The 26,459-nt window shown below is 36.8% G+C and overlaps 1 protein-coding gene across 1 annotated transcript in view; it reads right to left on the reverse strand.

Annotated features, from left to right (window-relative positions):
• The window catches only part of LOC142149569 (mucin-19-like), a 105,568-nt gene that overhangs the window by 51,053 nt on the left and 28,056 nt on the right, over positions 1-26,459 (reverse strand). The window contains exons 8-16 of the mRNA XM_075204895.1: positions 25,742-25,970; positions 19,597-19,714; positions 18,402-18,462; positions 17,577-17,671; positions 16,245-16,461; positions 11,060-11,182; positions 9,474-9,597; positions 5,689-5,827; positions 1,756-1,848 (exon numbers count right to left, since the gene is read on the reverse strand). Of these exons, the coding sequence (XP_075060996.1) occupies positions 1,756-1,848; positions 5,689-5,827; positions 9,474-9,597; positions 11,060-11,182; positions 16,245-16,461; positions 17,577-17,671; positions 18,402-18,462; positions 19,597-19,714; positions 25,742-25,970 (1,199 nt within the window). The remainder of the gene's footprint in view (positions 1-1,755; positions 1,849-5,688; positions 5,828-9,473; positions 9,598-11,059; positions 11,183-16,244; positions 16,462-17,576; positions 17,672-18,401; positions 18,463-19,596; positions 19,715-25,741; positions 25,971-26,459) is intronic.

The following is a 26,459-nucleotide window of genomic DNA, read 5'->3' on the forward strand; positions in this document are numbered from 1 at the left end:
CTCACTTTGCCCCACTTTTTTCTATCCTGAATGCTGCTGCCCACTTAATTTTTCTCTCCCGCCACACTATCTCTGCTGTCCCTCTGTGCCAGTCGCTGCATTGGCTCCCCGTGGCCAACATAATTAAATTTAAACTCCTCACCTTCAAAACTCTCAATCAATCCCCCCACCCTACATCTCCAGTCTCATCTCTGCCTATACTCCTTCGAGTCCCCTCTGCTCTGCCAATGATCACCGCCTCACTACCTCATTGATCACCTCTTCCCACCCCTACCTCCAGGACATTGCCTGGGCTGCTCCCCAGCTGTGGAACGATCTCCCACTCCCTTTCAGGTTAGCCTCTGTTCTCAAAGGCTTCAAGCGTGCCCTCAAGAGCTTGGGGACTTTGTATCAGATTTTCTACCACACTGGTGTATGGTGGAAGAAAATTGTGCCAAGTGGTTGGGACTCAAGGAACCAGGAGAAAAGGTGACTGCAGTCTTTTGGGCTAGAGAGTGACTTTCATATGTATTTTTATGTATTTTTATTCTAGTGTATTGTATAATAATAATAATAATAATAATAATAATCATAATAATAATAATAATAATAATAAAATAAAAAAAAAGAACTGTAGTACTTTATAACCTGAGTGATCGGTAAAGCCCTACTGGGTATACTTCCCTACAACACTTTTTAATTGTTCACATGATGTCAGGACTGTGCTGTGTTTCATTAAAGGATACAATATGGCCAACTAGATTGTAACATGTGTGGGCAGATTGTGATATGTTACATTGTATTTCTATGGATTCCTTCAGCTTAATACAGCCAAATTCTTTGCATAAGCCTGATTACGTAGGAAACCCCAGGAACAGGAGGTGAACATATAGGCAAAATAGATGTAAATGGTGCTTTCAATCTCTGAATTGTTGTAAGTGCATTTTATCTTCATAAATGATGTATACAAATTCAAATTTTGGAATCAGATTATCCTTTAAGTCTCTGCTGAACAGAGACAGAGTTTCATCTTAGAAAGTCCTAAAATAGTCAGCTATGGTTGTTTTCCTATCAAGCAAAGAGTTTCAAGGCTAACATTTCTTCTGTTAATATTTACAATAAAAACAATCCCCAGACAAACAGAGGGAAAGTTATGATAGATGACAGCCTTCTTTTTGCATTATACTTATGGTTGTGTGCAGAATAAAAAACAAATCTTCTGTATTCTGTAACATGATCTGAAAGGATAAGAGCTGCAGGACATCTAGCACAATATATATATATATATATATATATATATATATATATATATATATATACATATATATATATATATATATATATATATATATATATAGATTGTAAGTTTAGCAATGTGTAGCCAAAATATTTACAAATCTTCACAAGGGAAATCCACCATCATAAAACTTTAACTTATATATAGATTTGTTTATTTTCATTGGCAGATATGACTAATGAATTGGGTATACACACCTAATCATATCTAATATCGATGAATGGAAACACATCTACCTGGAAGCTGCCCAAAGATGCCCCTACCTTTGAATTGACGTGCATGCAATTGTGACGCACTATTTCCCTATCTACATCTAGTAACTATGTCCTCCTTACCTCTTCTTGATTGCACAGAGTTATAAATAAAGTGGTGAATTTTGTATTCAACTTGGTATGTCAGCCAAATATATTATTTATTTAAAATATTATGACTAAGCAAGTGCTAGGCAAATCAACACAGGTGAGTTATGTCCCACTTACCATATTAAGGAAGAGAGCGACACTGGCTAAGGAACTTGTTGACTGACCATTCATAGCCTGGGTTATCTCAGCAGAAATAAGCCAGTCTTCTCCCTGTTGCAAAGAAAAAAATGGCATTTTATTCCTTATGCAACCTGGTTAGCATTTTTGTTGGTAAATCTACTCACTCTAAAATCCCCACAGTGACTAATATATTATGTTTGTACTGCATGTGTTGAACAGATTACACCACACCATAGTGATGCCTGCTTATCATGCTTTCATTACATGCAATTTATTTTACTTTAACTGGGCTATACACAGGAAATCCATTGCAATATAGATATTCTTTTGTTTGCCCAAGGCTCCCATTTTCTGTTGTACGCATTTTTAGACAATTGTACTATCTAATTACAGAGCACAAAATAGCTGTTGTATTTGTAGCAGGGAGTATATTTTCATGAGGCCTAAAAAGGATTTAAGAATCAGAAAACACAGCCACATTTAGAACGATATTGGACAAAAATAAAGTCTTTCCTTAATAGAAAACATACATTGCATATAACACACATGATGGTAAAATCAAAATAAATCTATTGACTTATGTATATATTTTCTTTTTAAATATTTTACTTAAAAAATGAAGTAAATTAGAAAATTACAGATTACACTTAATCCTTTACTATTTTATTGGCTCTAAAATATGCATAGTCATCAGGGGGTAAATGTATGAATCTCCGGATTCTTCATCTCCGGCGTGTTCAGCCTCTTCAGCGCTTAAATTTAAAGCGGCGCTGCATTGTAAAGGGAAGAGGCTGAACACGCCGGAGATGAAGAATCCGGAGATTCATACATTTACCCCCAGATTACATCCAGTGTTCATCTACTAAACAAACGATTTCACATGAAATTAAGCAATATTTATAATTGATCATTATATACTGATTTCTGTAGGTTTTACCAATAATAAATTACTTAATTATCTATTCAAATGTATTAAAGTAGCACAAACGCGTGTAGTCCTGTAACACTTCGTTAGAAAATGGGGTAGATTAACCAGGACAGAAGTTTCACACATTTTGCAAGCATAATAGGACTGCAAACACCAGCACTTCTTCTCATAGAAATGGACCACTAAGCGCATTCATGCCCCCTTTATAACGCACATTATTTTCCAAAGCTTAAAATATAGTTTGTACTGTCATGTTCAGTTTATTCTAGCGGTGTGCACCGGCCACTTTTGGGGTTTTGGGTTCTGATTAGCTTGAGGTTTTGGGTTCTGATTTGTTTTGCCAAAACACCCCACAAAAGGTTTTGGTTCTGATTTTGGGTTTTGGGTTCTGATTTTTTTTTTAAAAAAAGCATAAAAAGTGCTAAAATCCATATTTATTTATTTTTCACTCCTACACTATTATTAACCTCAATAACATTCATTTCCACTAATTTCCAGTCTATTCTGAACACCTCACACCTCACAATATTGTTTTTAGTCCAAAAGGTTGCACCGAGGTAGCTGGATGTCTAAGCTAAGCGACACAATTGGGCGGCACAAACACGTGGCCCATCTAGGAGTGGCACTGCAGTGGCAGACAGGATGACAATTTGCAAGAGTTTGCTAGAGGTGCAAGATGGAATTGTCCTTGGGCCCTCCCACTCACCCTGATGTTGTTAAAATAGGACATGCACACTTTAACAAACCAATCAGGAACAGTGAACGTAGTTTAATCTCTGATACTAATATGTCTGGACTGCAGGAACAGTGAACGTAGTTTAATCTCTGGTACTAATATTTCTGGACTGCAGGAACAGTGAACGTAGTTTAATATCTGGTACTAATATTTCTGGACTGCAGGAACAGTGAACGTAGTTTAATCTCTGGTACTAATATTTCTGGACTGCAGGACTATCTCTGATCGAGATCGTGGAAGAAATTGACGAGGAGGGTGTTGCTGGTGTGGATACAACAGGACCAAGGGATTTAGGTGTCCCTGGACTGCTGACGGTCCTAGCCACAGGTCCTGAACTAAACACTGAATTATGAAGGTTTTACAGGTGACGTATAAGGGAGGATGTCCCTAGGTGGCCAAGATCCTTACCCCTGCTTATTTGAGCTTTACATAAGGTACATATGGCCATACATTTGTTGTCCGGATTGGGATAGAAATAATTCCGGACCGAAGAGGTGGATTTCTTGGTCTTCTGGCCAGGCATGACGATGGGCTTTTTCTTCCCATGGACAACAACTGTTTCCCCCCCTGGTGCCTCATTTAAGATAACCACATCAGCATCCTCCTCGTCAAGTTCCTCCTCAGCGCCAGCTACATCAATATCCTCCTCCTGGTGTACAACATTCACACCTTCATTATCCAAATCTGTAACTGGACTGTGGGTGATCCTTCCAGCATATGCAGAGGGCGTGCTGCAAATGGTGGAAGGAACCACCTCTTCCCGTAAAGTGATGGGAAGGTCAGGCTTCGCAACCACCAACACCCTTGGACTCGCCTTGGGGATTTGTGATGCCATTTCTTTAGAAGGCAGAGTTGTTTGCTGTGTTGTTGATGACAGCTTAACACTCTTAAATTTTTTAGAGGGGGGAGGAGGAGGGCTTAGATCCTTGGGTGAAGCTGAACCACTAGTCATGAACACGGGCCAGGGCCTAAGCCGTTCCTTGCCACTCCGTGTCGTAAATGGCATATTGGCAAGTTTACGTTTCTCCTCAGATGATTTCAATTTTCTTTTTTTGCTAATTTTAGTGAACTTTGGCTTTTTGGATTTTACATGCCCTCTAATAGGAGATTGGGCATCACCTTTGGCAGACGACGTTGATGGCATTTCATTGTCTATGTCATGACTAGTGGCAGCAGCTTCAGCATTAGGAGGAATTGGTTCTTGATCTTTCCCTACTTTATCCTCCAAATTTTTGTACTCCATTGTAGTTTAATCTCCGGTACTAATATTTCTGGACTGCAGGAACAGTGAACGTATTTATATATTGCAGTACTAATATTTCTTGACTGCAGGAACAGTGAACGTATTTATATATTGCAGTACTAATATTTCTTGACTGCAGGAACAGTGAACATATTTATATATTGCAGTACTAATATTTCTTGACTGCAGGAACAGTGAACGTATTTATATATTGCAGTACTAATATTTCTTGACTGCAGGAACAGTGAACGTATTTATATATTGCAGTACTAATATTTCTCGACTGCAGGAACAGTGAACGTATTTATATATTGCAGTAGTAATATTTCTTGACTGCAGGAACAGTGAACGTATTTATATATTGCAGTACTAATATTTCTTGACTGCAGGAACAGTGAACTTATTTATATATTGCAGTAGAAATTTTTATATACTTTTTTTATATTTTTTTTTAATTATTTTAGTATAATTTATTTAAAAAAAATTTTTATTTTTTAATAATTTTTAAATAACAATGGCCTTAGCAGAACAGAGCACAGGACACACACAGCACCACTGGACTCAGCAGGACAGAGCACAGGACACAGCACCACTGGACTCAGCAGGACAGAGCACTGGACTCAGCAGGACAGAGCACTGGACAAAGCACCACTGCACTGATCAGCAGGACAGAGCACAGGACTAATTAACCACTGGATTAAGCAGGACAGAGTGACAGGACACAGGACACAGGAGCACCAAACTACAACCTCCCTCTTCAATGATCTGAACCCGACTGAAGATGGTGGCCGCAAGCGGGGAATTTATGCAATCCGAGTCTCGCGAGATCCGACGCGAGACTTGGACGTCATAGCCTCGTTTTCATTTCTTTTGGCCGCCGGAAATACCCGAACAGTGCTCGGATCCCGTCGGATCCGCACTGTTCGGGTGGGCTCGGATTAGCGCAATCCGAGCCCGCTCATCTCTAGTTTATTCCTTAATGAAATTTCACTTATTGCTGAATGATATCAAAATTGTACCTACACGTGATATGACATAATTGCAGTTGCCATGCAGATTGTATTTCTTAGTATCGTAGGTCGTGACATGTATTCCATTTTCAATCTTGCAGGTTCCACGACATTTTCCTTCTGAACAATGCCACTCACCACCTGAACAGGAGCTAATAATTGAACATTTTTGAAAAAATATTGTTTAGTAATATTGTATAGAAAATATAAATTTTTATTTATATTTACACCATTTGATTTGAGATACACCATATAGTCTATGCTGCAGGTGAGGTACATGTGAGCACAACATGTGCTTAGATATTGTAGTTTCATAAGACAAACACTATAGCCAGTAGATCGAGTGCTGAGCATGCAGACCTATATGACAACTCTAGGTTAGTTGTCACCTGCAGCATAGACTATATAGTGTATCTCTTTAATATCTGTGTCATACCATTGCTGTACTGTGAAACTGTTCTGGCCAGAACTGCATACTTTACTGTGTCATTTTAAAAGTCTACACATGATTGTTAATAAACAAGTCTTGACTCGCATATATATCTTTATATGCCATCTCTATATACTATACCCTTCCTATAGTACACTGTGCATTCATACTTGTAGACCACTTTTACTAGCAAATCCAATTGCAATCAGAGATTTTAGCTTAGTCTTTGAGTCCCATTGACTTCATGGAGCTGCCGGAAAGCAGCATTTTTTTGTTACTTTAAAAAAGTGGGCTGACCCAGGAATCCCTCCCTCTCATCTTACTGGGCCTGAGTCATTAAGGAGAGCAAAGCATAAAAAAAGAAAACTTGGCAAAACCATGTTGCATTGGAGGGGAGATAAATTTAAAATATGGGGACAGATTTATAGTTGGGGTAGGTTATGTCCCAGATCAACTTTGAATTTCAGTGTAAAAATAAAGCTAGCAAATATTTGTGTGATACATGAAAAAGCAGCCAGTATTTCCTTACGTGCGAGATAATAAACTAATTTGCACCCCTTGCATTGTAACATGGTTTGTTCAGGAGAAAATGTTCTCCTTTTTTTTACTTTGCTCCCCTTAATGACTCAGACCCATTGTGGGAATGTAGGGGCACTGCAACCTATAACTGCAGTGCACAGACCCTACTGTATACCTCCCTCTCTCTCTCTCTCTCTCTCTCTCTCTCTCTCCCTCTTCCTCTGTATCCCCATGTGTGCCCCCTTTGTTTATGTGTGTATAGTTCGCCCCCTTTGTATGTTTATGGCCATTTCTTTCTTTCCATTTGTGTGCCTGTGTCTCCCCTTGTCTCCCCATGTGTGTTTCTCTGCTCTCCCACTTCCCCTTGTGATGGTGTGTCTTTATATCTACACTGTGGGTGTCTGAGCTTTTATTTATCTCCCCTCTGTATGTAAGACTTTATCCCTCTGATTACATTACTGTCTGCGATTGCAGATAGTTCAGTGGCAAGAAAGGGGTGAATGCATGATATAATCATACTTGCAACCCTCCCGGAATGTCTGGGAGACTCCTGAAATTCGGGTAGGTCTCCCGGACTCCCAGGAGAGCAGGCAAGTATCCCGCATACTGGAAATTACTCATCAAAATGACGCAACCCCCGCAACAAAATTACGTTTTTGTCGCAGGGGTGGGGCCAAAATGATGCAATTGACCGTGCCCCGCCCCCTCCCGCCCTCCAACCACACCCCGTGCCTGAGATCTCAAGGAATTAACTTTTTAAAGGTTGGCAATTATGGATTTAATTCCCATCACGTGCCGCAGCCTGAGGGTAACACAGCAGAGACGGGACTTTTCATTTCCCACAACACAGACAACAGCATTTCTCCTGAGAGGTGAGTGGCTGTTAGTATGTTTTAAACTATATTACAGACACTGGGACCTATTTATCAATAGGGTCCCTACTCCTGCAATAAGTAGGAGTTTTATAGCTGTAAACTATACTAACTATATAGGGCTTTAAGTTACAATAATGTTTGAAAAATAAATTAGAGTTGCAAAATAGATAACATTTATGTAAAAATATATATATTAAAACTTCATTAATTAAATATGCTTTATTAAAACAATAAATTGTTTTCAAATTATATTAATCTGTCGTCTCCATCCTGAGATGGTGATAAAAAAACAGGAATTGTTGCAGTACAATTACCAACACGATACTTGCTAAATAGGCTTTCCAATACAAATATTTGGAACGCCCCCTCTTAAAATCCTGTGTTTGTCCCTGTATCAATACATAATTATTGGCATTACTTTCACTATTTATCTATTCTCTGTTCAAGCTTTTATTCATTTATCACATGAGTCACGGCTCATAGAGACAGACAGACTTTGAAAAACAACACCTGGATGTCCTCGCGCTTTCTCAAAATCAATATATCTAAAACTGAACTTATTGTCTTCCCTCCCGCCAGACTCCCTTCCCACCACAACCTCTCTATTGTGGTCAATAACACCACCATCTCCTCTGTCACCCAACTCCGATGCCTGGGTGTCACCCTTGACTCCTCTCTCTCCTTTGCCCCCCATATCCAATCCCTTGCCCAAGCCTGTCGCTACCAACTGCGCAACATCGCCCGCATCCGGCCCTTCCTCTCTCAAGATGCCACCAAAACAATCATCCACTCTCTCATCATCTCCCGCCTCGACTACTATAACCTTCTCCTTACTGGCCTCCCCCTCTCCCATCTTGCCCCCCTCCTCTCCGTTCTCAATGTGGCTCCTCGGCTCATCTTTCTCTCACGCCGGTCCTCCTCAACCTCCCCTCTCTACCATGCCCTACACTGGCTCCCCTTCCCCTACAGGATTCTTTTCAAACTCCTCACCACCACTTACAAAGCACTCTCCCAGTCTACTGCCCCCTATATCTCTAACCTCCTCACCATTCACAGCCCGGCCCGCTCCCTGCGCTCGGCCAATGACCGTCGCCTCTCCACCACTCTGATCACCTCTTCCCACTCTAGAATCCAGGACTTCTCCCATGCTGCCCCCCTGCACTGGAATGACCTCCCTCGCTCCATCCGTCTCTCTCCCAACCTGTGCTCCTTCAAACGGGCATTTAAAACCCAACTGTTCCTCAAAGCATACCAACCATCCACCTAACGCCTCATCCACTCTTCTCACTCTCCCTCTCTCCCCTGGCCCATCTCTTCTCTCCCCCCTGCTTCACTGGCTCCCTTTTGTGCCTGTTTTTGTTTCACCCTCCCTTAGGATGTAAGCTCTTATGAGCAGGGCCCCCTCCCCTCCGTTCTCCATACCGATTCTTATGCTCTGTCTTTACTCCATATGACTTCCTGGAGTTCCTGAAGCATTGGTACTTTGTGTTTATTGTTCTGTACTTTGTCACCCTGTTTTGTACTACTGTTTGTACTGTGTACGGCGCTGCGGAAACCTTGTGGCACCCAACAAATAAATGATAATAATAATAATAATAATATATGGTAGTAGTGTGTAATGAAAGGCGATGGAAGAATGCCCGAAGAAATGTGTGTGTTTGCTCTTGGAGTCTTAGGGCTAGATTTACTAAGCTGCGGGTTTGAAAAAGTGGGGATGTTGCCTATAGCAACCAATCAGATTCTAGCTGTCATTTTGTAGAGAGTACAAAATAAATGAAAGCTAGAATCTGATTGATTACTATAGGCAACATCCCCAATTTTTCAAACTCGCAGCTTAGTAAATCTAGCCCTTAGACCAGACAAGTACTGTGCATGGAGGTACATTCACATTTAATTGGCTGCAGGCGATAGTATTCTGGAAGGAATTAGTATTGTTACATTTCTACAAAACACAAGTATATTGTCAACATTTACCACTCTGAATTGCAAGTGCTTTGCCGCTTATCTCCAGATTGATAGATTTTTCCACCAAATGAACAGGGACAATCAATGATATCAATACAAGCATTGGTTCCTCCAATGTCATCAATCACAAGACCTAATACCAATAGAAAGCATACACATGTTTTGTGATCTGATTGTCTAGCATGGCAATTTTTTTACTTATTAGATTATTATTGTTTATTTAAAGAATATTAGGGGTACAGAAAATAAAAATGGAAAATTAAAGGAGGTAGAAAGTGATTGGGGATGGGTGTATACAAGGTTTCAACATAAGTTATTACAACAATAAATAGAGACAGCAATATGTTGTATTAAGGAGTATCTTTTTAACTCAAACAATGTATGTAGGCTGGTTTATACAGCAGTTTATAGACGTTTTTGTCTTTTATCGCCCAACTTTTCTATAAACATGCCACTTGTGCCACGTGGGGTGATGATCTGAAGAGTATTTGAGCCCTATGGCTTTCATTTCAAATTTCTTCTGCATGTCTTTGCTATTATTTTGGCTAGGTGAGGAGTGAGTGGGTCTTTCCAATGTTGTGCTATGGATGCTCTAACAGAAATGAGAATGTGACCTGCTATATATCTATTGTATGACGGAAAGGCAGTTGGAACTTGGTATGACAGTTTAAGAGCCAGATCAGTGAACAAATGCTCTACTATTTTGATGGGATATGATGATATCACATATGTTTTACAATGGTTTGCCAATTTCATTATATTTACAATTTAATAAAAACAGACCTAATCTGCATAACCAGCATTACATTCATTCATATGTGTTAGAATGATAAATGCATGTAGCAGACACTGACCAAGGGGGAATATCATTCACCCAGAATTACACTCAAACATACTGTGCAGACTATATATAAAATGTGTCACTTAGGGTTAAAACACACATTCATTGAAACTTATTTATTCTTTGTCCCATACCTCCCCTTCTACCCCAATAAAAAACTTGGCAGCCTTTTTTAATTTTCATTTGTTCCTAGCACTACACGGTCTTATTATTTCACATTTCTATAGTCTATCCTTTTGTAAAAAGGCTGGAACACAGGCATTTTATAACACTCTGGGCTTCCAATGCTTTCACTTTACTTTTAGCGTTGTAAATTTTTGATGCTTAGTCCTTTTCTTTACATTTTTATTTTTTTTATGTATACTTAATGGATTGTATGACCTGTATTATTTTGGCCTGGTGTTACAAATGAAAAGTAAAGAAAAAAAAGTACAGCAATATTTTTATAATTTTATGCATAAACACGGGTCACTTTTGGAGCAATTTTGTCTGCATTATTTCTGCCCAGCCTATTGTTTTGTAAATGCACAAGAGACAGTGGGCACTGTTGTTAGCATTTGATTTAAATCAAATTTCTGTAGGTGCACTAGACAACCATAACTGAAATCATTCACTCTTTGCTTTTCAGCACTCCACTTCATAACTCTATGGGATACATTGGTACACAGTAGTGGACCAAAATGCTTTCATGTCACATGTGTAAGTAATCTAAGGGAATGTAAACATTGTACAATAGATAATACATTTATGTTACCTTTAGGACAGGTGCAACCAGAGATAACTCCTTTATCTTGAATAGGTGCTGGATTTGAGCATGTGGGCTGAGAGATTGGAGCACATTCGTCAAAAATTTGGGTTTTTGGACATCTAGGTATACCTAGAAAGGTAGAAAGTATATATACACATATAAGCAATACTATTATATATTGACTTTATACATAGAAGTGGGTTACGCGCCCCCTTGTTTTGGGTATCTGTTGTGTGTATATTTATACCAAAGGTGTTACAGATATTTGGCTGCATACTCTATCTGTGTTAATCTAACATGTGGAAATCCGGCAATAGAATGAATCAAAGATGTGATCTTTGCCATAAAATCTTTGAGGATAGAACTGTTCCAGTAGAACCTGATAATGATTTAGATAGCTTGTTCTGGGATCTAGAAAAAATTCTCATCAAAGAGACTAAAACATGGTGGGACATTAAGAGCATGGAAAATTACAGCAAGGTTAACCGTATACCCAGAGGTTTAAGAATTAATAAGTCCCCAACTTTTGGGACTGATAACTCTGATTTTCTCAAAGCTTGGGATAATATTTTACATGAATGTTCGTGCAATTTAATTCAAATCATTATACAAGAAAAAAAGAAAATGTTTCACATTATAGAAAGTGAAATTAACGAGAAGGAGACTGTTTTAAAAACACATAAAGATAATCCCCTCTTCATGGAGAATGAGGTAGTTCTTAACAAAAAATTAGATAGAGTTGAATCAGAAGTTATTAGAGTTAAGGAAAGGAAATTTTTCCGAGACAAACATGATTATGAAAGAAATAATATCAAAACTTGGAAAAAAACATCTTTTGGTACATCCAAGACTTATAATAAATCTGACCAACTGAGTGAACCAATACCATTTCGGAATAAAGTTCCCAATAAAACTAACAGATGGTCGAAGGCTATACAATCTGAGGATAATAGACCACCGTGGTGGAAATCCCATACTTCTAGAAATAGATTTACACCACTAGAAAGTGCTGATAGTGATAGTGAGAATTGTTTTTCCCCATATCCAACAGCAAGGGAGAAATGGAAACAAACCTTCAAAGAAAAAGCTATAAGGGCATCTCCTCTAAAACGCAGGCACTCAGAACAAGAGGCAAATGAGGAGGATGCAAGAAACCAAAAAAGGAGGCATGTTTAATTGATAATATGAGTTTAAGAAAGGAGGGGATATTCAATCTCTCATCGCATGTTCTCATTAAATCTGAAGTTTCTGTCCTTAAAAAAGGACTTTCTTTTGCAGCGGCTAAAGGTCCTGACAAATTTCAGTTATATATAGACATTAACAAGTTTATCAGAAAAATAACCTTGAAAAGGCATTTTGCCAAGAAAGACCTAAACCTTGTCAATAATTTTGAAATAAACTCTAAGTCTGGGCTAAAACCTCCTTCGAAATACTTCCCTCTTGAATCTAAAAGCAAACACATTGAGATCTTTCAGGATTTAGTCACGGGGGATCTCTGTGAACAAACCAATAAAGTACGGGTCCCTTTCAATCTTAGTGTCAAAGAAAATGAAGCAGTTTTGAATCTACAAAATAACTTTGACATTATTATTAGACAAGCAGATAAGGGAGGAGGTATTGTGGTACAAAATAGATCAGATTATATACGGGAAGCTATGAGATTACTTGGAGATACGTCCTCTTACTCCCCACTGGAGAGAGATCCTACTAGTAACTTTGTTGAGGAACTTAGAGAAATATTAACAAATGCACTGCATAGAGACATCATTATCAAGGATGAGTTTCAATTTATGATGAACAACTACCCTGTCCTGCCTATTTTTTATCACTTGCCGAAAATCCATAAAATGTTGGTAGATCCACCAGGGAGGCCAATAGTCGCTGGCATCGACTCATTGACCTCCAATGTTTCAAAGTATGTGGATGTTTTTCTTCGCAAGCATGTGCAGTCTCTGAGATCCTATATTAAGGACACTACACATATTTTGCAGACTCTTCAAAATCTTAAATGGGATGATGACTTCTATTTGGTCACTATCGATGTTCAAGCTCTTTACACTTCTATTGAACACGATAAAGGAATCTTGGCAGTTAAACATATTCTAGAAAATGACAATAGTCTCTCCTCTATACACCAGGAATTTATATGTGTTCTTATTCGTTTTATATTAACACATAATTATTTTCAATTCTCTAATAAATTTTACATACAGACATGTGGTACCGCAATGGGCATTGTATTTGCGCCCAATTATGCGAACATTTTTATGGGTGAGTGGGAGGAGCAATTCATTTATACTTCTAGTACCTTTTCTGACAATATTATATTTTATAAAAGGTACATTGACGATATTATCTTAATCTGGAAGGGAGATGTGGCCTGTCTCCAATTTTTTTTTATCTATATCAGCAATAACAATTTTAACCTCAAATTCACTATGAAATACGATAAAACTCAAATTGAATATTTAGATTTGATTTTATTAGGACAAGGAGAATGTATCACCACTCGCAATTATATGAAGTCGGTAGACACTAACAGCTATCTTCATTTTAATAGTTCCCACGTCAAGAAATGTAAAATGAATATACCGTATTCTCAGTTTCATCGGATTAAACGTAACTGTAGTGAAGAGACATTCTGTAATGCACAATTGGATTTGTATTCAGAGAGGTTTAAACAAAGGGGATATCCGGAAACTCTCTTAACGCAAGCCGTAGAGAAAACCAAAAACTTAGAACGCTCCAATCTTCTTCACCATACTCAAATTGATAAAAAGGAGTTCTCTGTCCCATTTATTACCACTTATAACAGCAAAGAGGGGGTTATTAGGGCTGTCTTGAACAAACATTGGAAAGTTCTTATGAAAGATCCGGTTTTACATGATATACTCCCCGTAAAACCAAATATCATTTTTAAAAAAAGTCGTAATCTTAAAGACATTCTAGCGCCCAGTAGACTAAGAGAGCGTCCTACTAATATTTCCTCCTCATCCTCATTTTTGAACACTAAAGGTAGTGTTCGCTGCAATCATTGCAACATTTGTAAATTCTCGTCTCCCATTAATAAAACTTTTTCTAATTCTAGTAGAAATCAGAAGTTCCAGATCAAAGAACTTCTGAACTGTTTATCTTCTTCAGTTATTTATCTTCTTGAATGCGAGTGTGGCCTTAAATATATAGGTAAGACTAAAAGGGCCTTGAAACTTCGCATACAAGAACATGTCAGGAATATAAAGAACAAAGTATTGAGTCATTCTGTTTCCAGACACTTTGTAGAAAAACACCAAGCAGATCCTCAATGCCTTAAATTTATGGCCATAGAAAAAGTTGAACTTGGCCCTAGAGGAGGTGATTTACATAAAAAATTGTCTCAAAGAGAGATGTATTGGATATTTACATTAAAAACTCTCATCCCATTTGGCCTTAATGATAGCTACAAAGTGGCTCCTTTTCTATAGTAGGCTAGTTAGAGATCTGTTTATAATGGTAGGGTTACTCTATCTTTTAGCTGGTATACTTTGTTAGTTGCCATTATCTATTTTGGGTTTCTTATGTTAATAGGTCTAGGTTATTCACTACCTTATCTTGCATAATACTTTTGCGAGATGGGTTCTTTATTATTTATTCATTAGTTTAGGTGCATTCTCACATGACTGAATATTAGTCCTAAAATATATATTACTAGGGCCATTAATGCATATGCAGTATTGGTTAATTTATGGTGTATCACTATCAGTTCATTTTAGCATATTTTAATAATATGCATTCACTTGTACCATGTATATATCTTATATGTGGTTGGGGTTATTCACCATGTTGTGATTATCTTAAACATACCTCAAATTATGCTATAATGATTGTATAGTTCTCTCTCTTTTTTGTATCTAGCACTTGGGATACTTACCGTTATGTAGTATGAATCTAGATGCTATTTTTTGTACTATGTCTATATATCTTAGACTCATTACATGAGTTTTTAGTGGCTTTATTGTCACTATTTTCTTCTACTGTTTTGGGTATACTTGTCTCTTCTTATTGTTATAACTTTTGTAGAAAGACTTTATATATATATATATATGTCACTGTATTTTATATTAATGTAATGCCGCTGAGTGAACACACAGGCGCTGTTATGCAGTGTTCCCATATACGTCATCACGTCTGCGTGGGTAGACGCTGCGTGCCTCAGATCGAGAGTCCCAATATGGCGCTGCACTGTATAAAGTCGGGTCCCGCGACTTTATCTTTATTCCTGAATATTTTCCTCCTGATGAAGTCCTTTTACTTTATGGACGAAACGCGTTGAGGATCGTGGATTGAGATTCATTGAGGATATCGTGGTATCTATCAGTTGTGGATACATTGAGACTGACAATTATCTGCTTTGTGGAGGACACATGTTTGTCCAGATGAGTACCATCAAAGATACCTTTACATGCAATTTTATGAATGATTCTATGTGAGTCTGTTACTTACTTTTTAATAAATTCTGGTATATACAGTATTATACTATTTATTTTATTTTATTATATTATGCTACTGAGGTTCAAGTGGTTGCCAGTGACCCCCCTGACTGACTGACGAGATTTGCAGGATTGGGAGACTTCTATATGTTGGACACTTCAGCAACTTCACAGATATGCCTAAAAGGTTTTTTATCCGGTACGCATAATCAGTATTACTGGTGATCACACCCGGGATTTTAGTATACTGGCACAAGTTTTTTATCTGATCACTTTTTTGGTTCTATTTGCATTGTGAGAATCACAATCTACCTGTGTGTTTTCTATTTACCCCATTTCATTCACTCTTACAATTCTGCTGTTTTTATTGTGGTAATACACCATGTGGCGCCCTGTTCCTTTTTTCCTTTTTTAGATATTCCAGATCCACCATCTGTTTTTGGGACCGGCTGCCTCCTGCAAATTGGACTTTGTGTTTACACCAGTATTGTTTCCAAGCAATACTATTATATATTGACTTTATACATAGAAGTGGGTTACGCGCCCCCTTGTTTTGGATATCTGTTGTGTGTATATATATATATATATATATATATATATATAGATATATATAGATATACACATATATATATATATATATATATATATATATATACAGACACACACACATATTTCTAATACTTCTGTTTGTATAACTATGTATTATTTCTCAAAAACATACATACCACACGGAACACTATCATCTTTTCTCCAGGCGCTCAACTCGTCTGAACAACCGGTGCTCCCACAAACCCGAGCCAATTCAGTAAATGTTGAACATGCGCATGTTCTCTTGTCATCTTCTGTACAGCCATTGTATTCACATGCGCATATTTTAATGTATTTATCCTGATCCTCATTTTCCAGTGATAAAAAGTTGCGTTTAATAACTTTGCTGCAATACTGAAATATAATACACAAGTTACAATAATACACACGAAATCACTTAAACAAAATCTATATAAACAGTGAAAAGTGTTGAGCAACATTTCTTGTTTCTTTAAACGTAGGACAATACTTTTTCCTTTATTTCATGGTTTGTTGTTGTACTAAGAAACATGAGATGCTTACTTGCAAAATTATCTAATTTAAGTTTTTTTTGTTTAACTTAATACGCACATACTTTCTCATGTTATTATCTAATATAAATTATGTATAGTCAAATAAATGCTTGTGACTTAGACTAAGAAGAAAGTGAAAAGCAATCAATTGAACTTGTAAGCTTATAAAACAATTAGCTGATTATTTTGAAAAAATATCTTAGTAAAAATGTTTATCATGTTAAATACACTTTGGATCATCAAACTCACTCATAAGGGTTAAACTTCTTTCTCCAAAAACAGGACAGTGAATGTTGGGTCAACGTGTTCAATAAAGGCAAATAAGTACACTTTAATTACATTTTACTAGGTACATTAATTTTATGCTGATATATGATGTTTTAGTTTAACGTTATTTTGTTAGCAAGTTGGCATTCAACATGTTATACACTTTGCATATGCTGCTCTTTTTTTGCGTTTCTCTTTTGCAATAATCACTTTTTGCATATTATAATGCAACCATTTGTATATAGTAATATTACATTTGTTAACTATAAATTAATTTATCCTGTAGTCAGTGTTGTGTCATGTGGTGTCACTTTTCTAATTTCAACGTTATTTTCTTTTACATAGTAATTAAACCAAATGAGCGGCACACAATTATCAGGGAGATGTCCTAATGATCTTTCACTAAACTTTATTATATTATGTCGTCATATACGATACTTTGATTTAACCTCTTCAGTCCCGTGCCTGGAGGTATAAGCAAACTAATGGTAATTTCTGAAAATTCAAAGATTCTGAAAAAAATCCAAGGTATAATTTGTGTGGGTACTGCATAATCAGATTTCTGATATCGATGTCGGACTGCAAAGAGCCCAAAGTGCCAAAATAGGCTCAGCATAGGGGCAAGAAAAAAGCCTCAGTGGGGAAGGGATTAATCTTTATTTGGTCATGAGATTGGAGAGCCATACTTACAGCTGTTCCTTCATCATCGGGGTCACTGGTTTGAAACTCAATTTTACCATATTCCCCAATAATGTTTTTCGTAAAGTAGTCTTTCCAGTTTTCCTCTAAATAACAATAACACAATAAATAAATAGGTGCAAATATAAAATATGGAATTATATAAAATATATTTAATGTGTTTGATAAACAAAATGGCATTCTCTTAAGTGTAATCCTTAGTTTCACATTAGAAAAGCACAACAATGTATCCTAATAATATATGCTTATCAATGTTACCAGAAAGCCCCTTTCTGACCCTTTCAGCCCCGTTCTGACCTAAAAACCATGAGGACTTAAATCATTAGACAAGATTCTAGCTAGCACTTACATATAGGTAAAGTAGTTTAGGAAAGTTTTTTTTAATAAAGGGGCTTAGCAACAGGAACGCAAGAAGGAAGTATTTAGACATGACTCTCAAGCAGATACAAAATATTGCACATTGCAGATTTACACATATTACACTTACAACATACCGGTACTTTCATTGTTTGTCTCAGCTTTCATATATGTTTTGAGGTTATTATATATTTAGAATTGGTACATTTGTATTTCTGCTTGGACATTCTTGATTACTCTGTTTTTGCTAGATTTTCACATTTATTATATGGTGCACAAGCAAAGACATTTTCGTTCTATAATACCATACAGTTGTTGTTTCCCATAAATGACCACCAATGTACCAAAAATTATTTTTAAAGCACAATATTAAATATTCTAACTTTATTCTGATTAATAAAAAAGTATTGGTTCCATGTAATAATATTATATATTGAGGTAATGTAATATATATTTTACCTGTAATAATTTCAGAATCTCCACAAATTCCACAAATTTCTGAGACCTTCTTCATTTGTAACTGTAGATGCAAAAAACAAAGTTACTCTAAGCCAAGCTGCATTGCACTACTCAATTCATGACAAATGCAAGAATGCAATAAAACAATAAGAATTAATTGTATCTAGGATCAACTAGCAAGGTGTCCAACATTTCAATAACCCAACACGTACCCTTAAAGCGATGTGTTTGCTACTAACCCATCTACAAGACATCATCCCTGACATGACAAAAACCCCTACCAAGATAACATTCATCCTCCATTAAACCAGCAGAATAGAGCCTTTTTTTCCAGCTATACTATTAGATTATATTCCTCATTTTCTGAACATCTGCAGTTATCATGGGAACTTGAGCAAATAATTAACTATAGTTGCTGTATTGTCACCAGTTTTTCTTGACTTGCAACAATGGCAAGAGCTAAATTCACTGCTACATGAATCTACATATCATCATCATCATCATCATCATTTATTTATATAGCGCCAACATATTCCGTAGCGCTTTACAATTGGGGACAAACATAGTAAACTAATAAACAAATTGGGTAAAACAGACAAAGAGGTGAGAAGGCCCTGCTCGCAAGCTTACAATTTATGGGACAATGGGAGTTTGACACATTAGGCTAACGCTAAGTCTAAATTTTGCACTGCAAAGGTAAAAGTGACTCATAAGCTAAATGATCCTGTCACACAACAATGTTGGTCAGGGGGTAGTTGTCTTGTGTGAAATTGTGTAACGGGTGGTAATAGGGTAATGAGGTTAAGAGGGTGGTTGAGGAATATTATAAGTTTGTCTGAAGAGGTGGGTTTTCAGAGAGCGCTTGAAAGTTTGTAGACCATATATATATATATATGCATAGAGATGGGCAAATTGACTCGAAATTTCTGAAATTCGCTATCTGCAGCTGCATGGTACATCATGGATGATGATTTCCTTTAGACAATTTCAGGAAATAAGGTTTTGCGGTTTATTAAACTGGTGAAAAAGGGGTTTCAGGGTCATGTTGCATCACAATAGCTGGGACCACATGGAGGCATTTTTTTTGCAGTATGTCAAAATGCATTTTTACTTAGAGGAAATAGGCTTCGAATCCAACTCTACATCAAGCTCTAAGCGTCTGACAAAAAATTAAATGAAAATTGCAAATACTTACAATAACTGATAGATGTATATCAAAAATCATGGAAAATGCACTCAGAAAGCTAGTGAGTTTTGTAAACATGCCACATTTGTAAATACGGAAACTCTTGCTCATATAAGGCACTGGAACCCTGTATTAAAAAAAAGGATATTAAAATCTAATTAAATCATATTGATTAATGTTCTACATCTATTTATAAATGTTGGTGTTTATAAAATTCAATGATATTTATAAATAATTTTGTAATATTTTATACTGTAATTATACAAAAAACAAGGCATTCCCCACACTTGTTCTGCATGCTTGTACCAGTTTCATAACCTACAAATTAAACATTTTAACTCTTTTATAATTATATCTCCATGTCTGTTATAATATATATGTCAATATTTTATGATTGTACAGTCAAACCTCAGTATAAATGAAACTGAAACATTAACTTGTAACAGAGACATAAAAGTGCTATACTTCTTTTGTCATAAAATAAAATACTGCTTTTAAGAATGTTACTAAGGTGAAATCCAACTCGGATTTCCATTGAGCTAAACTGAGTAAGAATTACACAACATGATGTTTAAAAACCCCTGGGGATAAATGTAATAAGCTGTGAGTTTGAAAGTGGAGATGTTGCCTATAGCAACCAAATTCTAGAAATCGTTTTGTAGAATGCACTAAATAAATGATAACTAGGGGCCTGATTCATTAAGGATCTTAACTTAAGAAACTTCTTATTTAGGTCTCCTGGACAAAACCATGTTACAATGCAAGGGGTGCAAATTAGTATTCTGTTTTGCACATAAGTTAAATACTGACTGTTTTTTCATGTAGCACACAAATATCAGTGTACAAATAAGCTATCAAGTACTTGTGTGCTATAGGCAACATCTCCACTTTTCAAACCCACCGGAAACTCAGCTTGATACATTTACCCCTTTAAGTCAGACTGTTCTCTTGGGATCCAGCCCTCCATTCATATCAAAATCAAATACAAAAGAAACATGCTGGCCTCTCCAATTTCTAAAACTGCCTATTTCCATTCATTCATTTATTTTAAAATGTTACCCAAAATGTTAAACAAAAAAGCATTTGACATTGTTTTAATTGACCTGCAACATTACTTAGCAGTTCGAGGTCCACCAATCGCTTCCGAGGGTCACTATTCACAATAAAATAATGTGTTTGAGCGTGTATAGCTCAAACACTGTTGAACAGGCCCAAATATAGTCAACAGTCTCTTACATGGATTGCCCATAGAAATGAATAGCAACATTTCAAGTAACAAGCAATGATTACATGTTTGTCTGAACAGGTACTGACCTCTAGCTCCATTGAAAACAATGGCATTAGTATCAAGGCAATTAAATACTATTGTGGAACTGTTCCAACATGCCACTGGTTGCCTGGGCTTGATGGGACTTGTTGTTCCACAATAACAGTTTGTTTTTCTTTAAAAAAAAAAAAGATTTTTACAAAAAAGTAGTTATTTATTGCATACTTACCAACCTTTGGTAAGTTAATTCCGGGAGATCCCAGGCAGGGGGGCGTGATTGGAGGGTGGGAGGGGCGGTGCACGGTAATTCACATCATATTGGCCCCTACGACAAAAATTGTGTTTTTGTGGCGGGGACAGGGCCAAAATGACGCAATTCACCGCAAATCGCTTCATTTTTAGGAGCAAGATGACATATGTGGGATATTTGCCTGCTCTCCCGGGAGCCCGGGAGACCTACCCGAATTTCGGGAGTCTCCCGGATATTCCGGGAGAGTTGGCAAGTATGATTTATTCAAGCCTTTTTTAATTCATTTCAATCAGCTATGGTCTTTCTGTACAAATTGAAATGCATTGTCTACTGAAATTAATGGGACATCTCACTAATCTCATTAGTTTTCAAGTGCCTAAAACAAGTGAGATTATGTTTTGGAGATGTTCATGGTTATTTTTTCAATCACCCTTTACTAGATTACCTCTCCTCTATATTCACAATACAGAAATCGTTGATTTCTGTGATTGTGAGATGTATGGTCATTTTTTATTTTTTTAAGTTTAAGAAAGTAGAGCTTTACACAGAGATTAGTAGATAATGTGAAACGCAAATCACCATGTAAATCACGAAACATAGATGTGATAAAAAAAAAAAACCTTTTTTAGATCTCCCTATAAATTGTTATGCTTTTGTATTCATTTCTGAGACAGATGTCATCTATTTTACTACACACTAAAGCTAGGTGATATTGCATTATGGAAAGTTAATTTGTGGTTTACAAAATTAAGTCATAATTTTTAGGTTATCCCAGGTATATCTGCAACATTTATGATTAAAAAAATGTTTTAACTAAATATAAAAAGATAATCTTTTTTTCTTTAAGTTTTATGGAGATAGCAATATTAACTTGCAAATAAAATGATCAAGCTTGTTGAAATGTATACTATCTGTGTTTGGTGAGGTCACCGACTAACAAGGGATCAAATAATAAAGTGGTAATTTAACTATTTGTGGCAAAAAAAATATATATCTTCTGCTACAGGAACTTGAATACTTTGTAAGAATATGTAGAAAAAGAAAAAAGTAATCTGTAAATGAAAACCTCAGATGCACAGAATCACACCTATGCTCAGTTTTAAGTCATTCATGTGAAGCTTCTTGTTATCTGACTCTTCTAGTGTCACTAGGGTCTCTTGTAACCCTCTAAGTTCCTTGTCCTCTCCCTCACCACCATTTCTAAAGAAGAGACAGATAGAAGTGGTATATAACAGATGGCCTAGTATTTGGACCAACTGAAATGTGAGTTCTCTTTGCATGACCACCACCACAGAGATCTCTTACTGGATAAGCAGAAAACTACCTCAGACCCTCTGGTGTGCCCTCTATCAGGACAGTCCTCTCTAACGCCAGATCTATAAAAAACAAGACTGCTTCAATTGATTACAGTATTGAATTATCAGATCTAGCATGTATTGAATGGACCAGGCTAGACAAAAATGCAGCCTCTATTTTGGCAGATGCAATTCCACCCAAGTACTCTGCGATTCACTGCTCAAAATAGGATCACAGGAACATGGAGTGTCAATCTGCTTTAAAAAAACATTTAAGCTTAGGTTCCATTCAGTGGGAATAACTTGCTTATTTTTTGTGTATCGGCTCCCGGAGTTCTACAGGTTTGGGATTCAGAGTCCTACTCATCTACAGCCCCCCTAGAGATAAGAATATATTTATGTAGAAATTTCAGACATTAGTAGCCTAGACCTGGGACATCACAAATGACTAATCCTGGAGCATTTCAACATGTGGGTGGATGATAAACTCTCACACCTTGGCCCAGACCTCATTTGCACAACGGATGCTCTAGACCTCACACAAGTTATTCAATCTGCTTTGCATACAAGTGGTCACACACTTGATCTTGTTTTCCAAATTGAATTAAAAATCCCTGGCCTAATTATAAATCCAGTTACTTGGTCAGATCACCACCCCATTTGGTTATCAGTTGTAACCCCTCAAAATAGATCTTCGTCCACAGAGATGACCAGGTATAATCAAATGAAGCTTCCCAAGCTCTAACAGCAAATCTGGATCTCTTTGATGTAATGGGTGCATGTGAGGATCCTTGTTTTCTTGTCCATTACTATAAGAGGGATGTAATGGCAGTAATGGATAATATTGTTCCTGTTTTTATATAACCACACATACCACATTAGCCATGCACCTTGATTTGACACACAACAGTAATGGGGAGCTGAAGAAGAGGCATCACTGACTTGAAAGATGAGGGTAAAAGACATGCATGGTAGATGATAAGCTAAAATTAATCAAGCATACTGAAGACTACCAGTCAACAATCATCCGTAAGAAGTGAGAGTTCACGTTAAGTGACATTATGGCAGCAAACAACAGACTAGCCCAGCTTTGCTGTACAATGGAGAGTCTAAACAGACCAGCATATCTGTAGCCTGATGCAACCCTGTCCTGATCAAAGTGCACTTACATTTTTGCTGATAAATTAAATCAAGCCCAGATGGATGAAAACTTAAGACATTGTTTAAATTACCAATGTTTTGTGTCCCACCACTTGTGAACTGAACCCAGCCCCAACAACCTCCTAATAGGGTGTGCTGATGTAATTGGTCCAATATTTGCTAAAATAGTCCAACACTCTTTGCGGACAGTCGTTTTCCTTGAACAACTAATGCAAGCAGTTAACAGACCTCTTAAAAAAACAACTTTCTTTAGACCTAGACTGTATAACTAACTGTAGAAAAGTATTAAACCTTCCATTTCTAGGGAAGATTATTAAGTAACTACAAATGGAATCCCATTTGTCAACCCATGATATTTATGAGCCATTCCAATCAGAATTCAGGTGACAACATAATGCAGAAAGAGTTCTTGTGTGTGCTTAATAATCTTCTGATGGTAAGAGTCACAGGTGATTTTTCAATCTTAATCCTCCTTGACCTCTCTGCCTCATTTTATACCATGAAACATGGGATTCTATTAGAGTGTCTGAAGAATCTCTTTGCATTGGATGGCACAGTCCTTAGTTGGTTCAAATTGTTTCTTATTGGAGTTCACAGAGCGTTTCTTCATAAGTCCACTTATCAACACCAGTGCCCCAAAAAGGGCTTTATCCTATCTCCCATGCTTTTTGCAGTATACATGTCACTGGCTGCACTAATCAGTTGTCCTGCATTACCACTGCTATGCTGATGATACTCAAATGTATCTGTTCTCTACTCTGGGTATGAAGAACCGAGTATCAATCCTCAATGGCAATCTAGCTGAGCTCCAAGAGTGGATGAGTGCCAGCTGGCTGAGTTTAAATCCTGATACAGAGGTTCTTATGATGGTAGCTCACCATCAAATATCTGATTGATTGCTATGGCTTACAACAGCTTTACCTATCTTTCATAAATGACCCACAGAGTGCGTTCTATGAGCATTATATGGAGAATGCGTTACTAAGTTAGTGTAGCAAAAAAGTTACAGAATTGCTCATTAAAGGCACAGAATATGTGAACCAACAGTGCATTTCATTATGCACAAATGTGCTTAATTATCCACTAAATGGGATTGTACAGACGTTCCGCTTTTTGAAATTGTTCCCATAAAACCACTCTGTGCATGGTGGAAAGAATGAAAATGCATCTGCAAAGTCCTGACTACTACTATTTAGGACTACCTCCTTCATTAATATAAACTTTTACTTTTGTTTCTAAAATACTTATAGTTGGAGCTTCATTTATGTAATTAAATAAGTCATGACAGAAAGGGGGCATTATGATTGCCTTTGCTTCAGTTGTCATATTTGCTTACTTTATTTTATTACACTGTGATTTGTACACATAACATTGTGCTATCAAACTTTTAAAACACAGGCACCTCATCGAAGGTATAACATGATTTTCAGTTAAATAGCTTCTACCGCAACATAAATCTCATTGTATGTGGGCAAAATACAGTGCACATAAGTGCATTTTGTCCACATTCAGGCAGATCCTAATATAACCAGCTCATTCCTTCAAAGATGTAAACTTTTGAACCTCTGCAGATCCTGACATTTCATGCATTGGTTAATTTGTTTGCCATGCAAAAGAGCAAATTTGTGCAAAATAGAAGTATATAAACAGCATTTGATCAGAGGACCTGTATTTTTGCTACTTTATAAGTGATCATTATAGTTTGCTAGAACAACCAGCAATTCTATTAGAAAGTACTTTATAAAACAAAATTTTGTTTCCTGTTCATCTACATTATCCACTAGATGTCAGCAGCTTATTCGCTAACTTAGAAAATGAACAATTTACAATTCATTAAATTAAATAATAAAAACTGCATCTGTATTATACTATTACTTTTTTAAAACTCTTTCCTTTTCTGATGAACTGGATTTCATAATGCCAGTGTCTACAGTATGCAAACAAAATATATCACTTTCTGCCACATTCTAATAGTGTAGATGCAGATATGGGCCCTTTTACCACTTTCCAAGAAGAGGATAAAAAAGGTGCTTACAAATATTTCCTTCTCTCTATACCAAGAATTTCACTAGATCAATCTTTATTTGGCGTAGCTTTATGTGGGGATAACCGATTTACTTTAGTCTTGTACTTTTTTTGTTTCAAAAACATTGTGCAATATATAAAATTATTTCTACTTACACTTGGCTGTTAACGCTGATGCCTGTGGTTCTGATTTCAACTTCACTGCTGTCCACTTTCATGTAAATAGTTTGAAATGATCCATCAATATTACGCTTTACTTGGACAGCAAGTTCCAATGCTTCCTGGGAGCAGTGATAAAATAGAGCGACTGTGCTCTCACATTTGGCATAATAGATATCACCACCTTGGGTTTTGTAAGCTCCTGAACCCCACGTGCCACAGTGTACTGTACAAATCATAATATGCAGTCAGTAATTAATCACACAATATTATATTGGAACTATACATTTTTATTTATTAACATGAAAACAGTACTTATACTGTACAATACTTCCTGGCTCTCCTGGGTGAGTCTGTTGGTGTGGTCAAAAAAAGTGTTGTAGAAAGGTCAATACACAAAAGCTCTCAAGTAAGTAAATACATTTATTTTACTGGTCATGTTGCTCATCTCCCACAGAGAAAAATGTTTAAAAATGCAAGTGTAAAACTATTATGAGGATGTGTACATCTCCCCTTTAGTCCACATAATACCCTGGGAAAAAATGTAAGAAAATCAATATGGTCAAAGTCCAAGGGTCAATGAGTGCAAAGTTATGTCTCATATATATTCTCTCCGCACTGTGATTGGCTGAAAACTTGAAACAAATCTGAGGCAAAGTATTAGGTTTAAAACTGTTCACACCAGTTCCCAAGTTCTCATCTTTCTTAATGTTTG

The sequence above is a fragment of the Mixophyes fleayi genome, chromosome 4 (assembly GCF_038048845.1).
Source record: "Mixophyes fleayi isolate aMixFle1 chromosome 4, aMixFle1.hap1, whole genome shotgun sequence".
Lineage (NCBI taxonomy): Eukaryota > Metazoa > Chordata > Amphibia > Anura > Limnodynastidae > Mixophyes > Mixophyes fleayi.